Consider the following 6,193-nt stretch of genomic DNA (forward strand, 5'->3'; position numbering starts at 1 on the left):
TTTCTGTATGTTCAGCACCATGTACCAACAAATATTTGATAGTCTGGTCACAATTTGGTTAGTTTTGGATATTCGCTACATATTCATCTATTAGATCAATGCCATGTTTTACTCATTGCATAGACCTAGAAGAGACTAGTTATGTTTTTCTTTGCAGTTTGATTTCCAAGATCCTCAAATGGCATTCCTACATTCAGTGTTAACAGGAGTAGTGGCCCTGACTACGTTCAAGGACATGAAGGTTAGTACAAGATGTTTAGATGCTATGCCCTGATGGTTGCACACTGCAACACATGTTTACTAGATGTGGCATTACTATATGATTATATGTCAGCCTACTCGACCAATTTGGACTCACCAACTCACCCTAGATCCATTCTCTAATTTATCTTTGTAACAAGTTATCACTGTCATTTAAAGCACTGTGTGCAACACAGATTGGAGATTTCTACAGAGCATGCATTGTGAGAAATTATTGCACCATCTTGATTGCCTACGAGTGGATTAATCCATGTGAATGTGCTCACATCTGCCTTTTGGTAAAAAAGCGGCTGTTTGCATGTCACATACAGCAGTTGATCTCTGATGGGCCATTTTATTCAGTTACAAACACACCATGTATTATATTATTTGCGATGTCGTACATCTAAGTTCTTTAAAAACTCGTTATATTGGTTTTATTATATTTCTACTGATATAATAAATAAATTGATTAACTGAGTTCAAACCAACTCAAATATTAGCATTCCTATCCAGGATATTTAGGGAGCGCTTGATGTAGAGCTCACTGTTAGACACCAATGAAACGTTGAAACTTGTATTCACTTTAAGAGCTGAGTAAAGAAATTTGTTTGACAAACAATTTGGTATTTAGAATACTTACTCAATATTTGATGTAATTTTCTCTTTTAAACTAACCATGAAATATTAAAAATCCTTAGTATAGACTAAGAGCGGGTTAAAAATTGGAATAAAAACTAAATAAATGTCTCACAAATCTGCTTGTTTAGCTAAAAACCTTATATTCTCTGGTTGGGATACTTGAGCATCACTCAGCCATGGATATATTTTACTGTCATTAAAATTAAATGCTTAAACTACATTGAGAGGGTTTCTGGTCGCGCGCTGTGTAATGGATTAAAAATAGCATTGCTACTCGACCTTTCATTTGCTTACAATTGTCAATGTAAAGCCTAACAACCATGAACTGTCCTATTACTCATTGTACAGACAACTTCTGTCATTCGTGCAGGGTGACCCTTGCTAGATTTTACTAATTTTGTGGGTTGCCTGAGATCAGGTGTTTTTATTTTTGCTATTCACGTTGTAACAGTACATGTATGTTGTTTACTTTATACGATTGAACGCTTTTTACAAAGCAGAATTATCTTTGTACTTGATGTACATACTTCCTGTATGACAGATATTGCAACAGGACAAACAATAAAAAAGAACAAGAGTAAACGCAGTCATCGTGGATTCGTTCCACCTTGCTTATTGCTTAATCAATAGTTGTGTTCTCTTGGCATATCTGTTAGCGCAGCAATGACAACTGGCTTAGTAACTGAAAAAGTAATACCAATATACAGTTAATTCTATGTGGATTGGAGGTTATAAAACTAGTAAGATGTGTATTCATCACGTACTGAGTTGAGAATGAGCGTTCAACAATGATATACATAGGTGTGGGAAATAAATTGGACTCCTTTGTTGGAATACTAACTCACATTTATTGCATTTTAATTTTTAAATAATCTTAATATTGTTTAAAGTTGAATTTACCTAGTAAACTAAAATGTTAAAAGACCATGTTTTTAAATGATTAAACAAGCGTGCGTACTCCAATTTTTTTAGATGATGATACTACTTCATACATAATGTGAAACCTCAACATACAAAAGGCTCTGCATAAGAAGTTTTCATGTTGTGAATTGTTTTTGGTAGACGATTTGCTTCGACTTGAAAATTTTTTTTATAGATATTTTCGTGTTTTGGTTTAGTTGCTTGCTTACATCACGCGAATACAATGTACACCGTGCCTGACTCGGTCTGATTCGCTAGTAAAAGTCAATAAATGGCTAAGGATTAGTTTTTGTTCGCTGTATAATTAGAAGTTATCATATGCTACATGAAGGGTAGAACGACTTCAATTTTTATCAGTCAAGGTTTTGCGGGTTTATTATCGTAACGCGTCCTTTTAAAGTTGTGGCATGTAAATGAATTTTTTACTTGCAACTTTTATTCTTGAAACATTTAATCTGAACAAAGACAAAACAACACTCACCTCCACTGACCGCCAGTTCTCTCACTTTCTCCGCTCTTCGCTTAGCCTCATCCAGGCGGCCAATACCAAAGGTTAACTAACATACTATTTTTAGTTTTTGTTTGTTATTTCTCTGTTTTTTCCATGTGTACTTCTTCTTTCCGTTATGTACTAATGTAATAATAAAATTCTAACATGTAGTTTTTTAGGTTTTAGCCCTTTGACCAGGTATAAGCCCCCCAAAAACAAACGAAACTCATGTAATTTATTTTCGAAAATTGAAGAAAATCGATATTTTATGAACATGCATAGCTCAAATCTTAAATTTATTTCTATGAACAAAATTTTTTGTACATAAACATTCATTCACATATCTACTACTCAAAATTAAATACAACCATGTGCAATTGTCCCTGTATAAAATGCTTGGAAGCATTTTTTTTTCGGTAGAGTCAAACGCTATAAGGTAGCCGTGCGAGCCACCATAACGATTGTTTTCTCTGTATATTCCAAGTATATTAAAAGTCCAAAAAGTTTACATCACTTCTATCTTTTGAATTATTTTTATTCTGATCAGACAAAGAATCACTAACGATCGCAGGATCAAATAATCTTTAATTTTACCATTCTGAAAGTCGAGTCGATGTTGACTGGTTTTTCCAACCTTTTTTATTTTCCAAGGAGGCGCGAGTTGTTTAGCTTTTAGCACAAAGCAATGCCTCTCAGATAATCGTTTCATATTGTAAATCATCGACCGATATCTTGTTGATGATATTTAAAACTTACTAGTGTGCATATCCTTTGTTTAACGAAACTAGACGACAGCTTTATAAACGTCTACCAAAATAGACAAATTCGTTTCCTCACGCAACCGGTAAACGACATTTTGGTTGTTTCCCCTGCCAAAGGGTTAATCATTACATGTATTTATAATTTATACAAACATTGTATCCGAGTTTTGTGGGTGCTTGGATTAGAGCATTTGCATGGTAAAATGTGTTTCTATTTGCAAAATTTTCTACTTATGAAACGACTTCCAGAACGAGTTACTTTCGTAAGTAGAGGTTCCACAGGTTATGATCACACCACGTGCACACCTATTTTAAGCTACCCTACAGGATAAAAATATTCAATGGATTTAATAATTCGCGATTTCGCGAACAGCAGCAGACGATTCCGCGAATTATTAAATTTCGCGAATAATTAGTTCTATTGTTAAACACAAGGGAGAATAACTACTGCCTCAAATTAAAAAACTAGTCGCTAGGCAGAAGTAGTAAACGTAGCTAAGTTCCAAATTTAAAAGAAATCATCGCTGAGGCTTTGAGTTAACCCCATTGCCAATGCACCAGACTTTTTTACAAAATTATTCAAGGTTGTCACAAGTTATGCGGAATTTGACACGGCATCATCATCGAAAAAATCTCCTGCAGTTTACTTTGAAAAAACTCATAACTTACCACAAGTTTGTTGGTTCATCAAAGGCCTCCAAAGCGATGAATCTTCGTGAAAACCTCTGGACGCAGCAAGAAATTTATAGCTTAGCATGATCGACTTGTAGTTGTCAGCTAAATAGAAACCTAAACACGCGGTGTACGCATGCGAAGGGTCAACTCTATTGGTAGCTGCAATAGAGTCAACTCTTAATAGAGAGTGGTTGCATTCCTCCGCGAATAAATTAGTCCGCGAATATGCATGAAAAAGGCGATTTGCGTGAAACTTAACTCCGCGAATATTTTCATCTTGAAGGGTATATTTAGAACAACTTTAAAAAGCGTTAGGTGGCCCAGAAAAGGGATATTCAGGTGGCATAGTTAAACTCTTGCATATTATTCTTAGTAATAAATGCTAGTAGATAGGTTCTTTGAGATCTATCTATACAAGTGTAAGTAACATTTCCAATGGGTAGTTGCAGCTATATTGTTGTTATAGCAAACACATGAGCGCAATTTAATGAAAATTCCTATCACATTTTTTGTTTGATGCTTATTCTACAAACCAATAACATTTTCCTCCAAATGCTTTGTTTATGTTTGTTACAAGTGAAATGTTATTGCGTTTTATTACTTCAAAAATCTTTTCAACTAGCTACGTTTTCATTGAAGTATTTTTTTAATTTTTGGATACTGTGATTGTAAAATATGTTGATCCTCTATATTAGATGACTGGTTTTAGGAAGAAGGAGGAGACATACCTGTAGATCTTGAAGCCAAGATTGGCCGGGAACAAAGAGTGATTGTTGAGAAGATGTGCACCAAGTCTGGTCATCTTGTTATCAGCATCGCCAGGTTAGCCTATACTAGCTACCATTCTTTTATATCTATATCTCAGTATCCGTGTGTTCAGTCTAGCAAAAACTTTTCTAGCGATAAAGTTTTTGTAATGAAAAATCCGCTTTGTCTGGATTTAATCTCGGAACTTCCAGTTCTGGAGGTGTCAAGCTTACCCATTAGACTACTGCAGTCAACTGAGTTGGCTGATTAATAATGGTGAAGATATTCATTACATCGATTAAAATATGCATAGCGACATTGCGTCACATGTAACGAATGCCAGCTGGCCTCATCAGGTAAATGTCCGGCATTGCGCGGGTAATAAGAACTGCTTATGAACAGTTGCAGGTAATGTAGTGTAAAGGTAATGTAGTAGGTAAGGTAGTGTTTAAAAGCTGTATGTATTTTATTACTCATACAACGTGGGGCATTCATCTAGTATTATATATATCAACTTGACCGCTTTGGTATCAATATCACAATGTTAGTCTACACTAGTTATTATTCTTAAAACTTTGTGTCACAAATACAGTGTGATATCACAAACATTTTCATGTGTGCTGTATATCTCATTTTTATATTTGTTTTGTGGAAAACAGTTTATTTATGACTGTTATGTGTTGTCTGTTCCAGTCTATTAGTTTGTTTAAAGAGATAGTGATTTTAACTACAAATAGAACAGGCATAATCTTGGAACCTCAGGCTTCTTTTGCTCTAACACGTTGGCTTCACGACCATGTCCCTTCTTATGCATCTATACCAATGGTTACTTGTCATCAGAGTTTCCTTGTTTGATTTAGGCGTGTTATTGAAAAGGAGAGAAAAGAGAAAATCTTGGAATATTATCCTGAAGTGAAACCTCAGTTTGTGGACATCGTAACAGGATTGCAGCCAGATATTCTCAAGCTGATAGCAGACACTCCTATTTTAGACAGGCCGCCCTCCTAATCCAGTCCTGTCTGTAAACTTGCATGAAGGAGGCTTGTTGGCGAGACTAATTCACTGACATTGTACATACCATACACATTCATTTATAAATACTGCAGTCACCCAGGCATTCATAATTCTATTCAGTTTTGTCACATTTCCTTCCAAGCACCTGTCGCTAAGTGGCCTTTGTAAGACTGTTTATAGATTTTTGGCTCACTTTTTGCTATTATTCTTACGCATTTGTATTTGGTTGTTACCGAATATATTTTAACAATCTCAAAATGAGGAACAAATACATTATTGTATTGTAGGTGTCTAAGCATGATCAACCGCAATGTAATATCTTTTAAATGTGTTTTTGCCCTGCCTTCCCATAGGATAACTAGCTATCTAATTACAAGGCATGCCATTTGCTAAATGTTGGTGTAAGTGGACACCTGCTATTAATGCCATCACAAGCTAAGCATAAAAATAATTTCAATTTGTTGTTTCTACAATATCAAGAAACGCATAGGACAATTGTATTGGAGCTCCTTTAGTGAATGAACAAACCTGCTTGAAGTGTAAACTTCAATGGATAAACCTTCAGATTTAGACATACACCTTCAAAATTCTCTTTGATTCACATGAATTTGGGCCATTATATTGATTGATCAACATGTATTTACAGTGTCACGACTCGGTTTGCCCTATTTTAAAAATCAAACTGCTGAAGTTCTTGATTGAT

At 35.0% G+C, this 6,193-nt stretch overlaps 1 protein-coding gene across 1 annotated transcript in view; it reads left to right on the forward strand.

Annotated features, from left to right (window-relative positions):
* The window catches only part of LOC137405602 (uncharacterized), a 42,686-nt gene extending 36,927 nt beyond the window's left edge, over nucleotides 1-5,759 (forward strand). The window contains exons 22-24 of the mRNA XM_068091918.1: nucleotides 158-241; nucleotides 4,439-4,551; nucleotides 5,337-5,759. Coding sequence (XP_067948019.1) covers nucleotides 158-241; nucleotides 4,439-4,551; nucleotides 5,337-5,484 — 345 coding nt within the window. The 3' untranslated portion in view covers nucleotides 5,485-5,759. The remainder of the gene's footprint in view (nucleotides 1-157; nucleotides 242-4,438; nucleotides 4,552-5,336) is intronic.
* The last annotated feature ends 434 nt before the right edge of the window (nucleotides 5,760-6,193 follow it).

This window comes from Watersipora subatra, chromosome 10 (genome assembly GCF_963576615.1).
Source record: "Watersipora subatra chromosome 10, tzWatSuba1.1, whole genome shotgun sequence".
Classification (NCBI taxonomy): Eukaryota; Metazoa; Bryozoa; class Gymnolaemata; order Cheilostomatida; family Watersiporidae; genus Watersipora; species Watersipora subatra.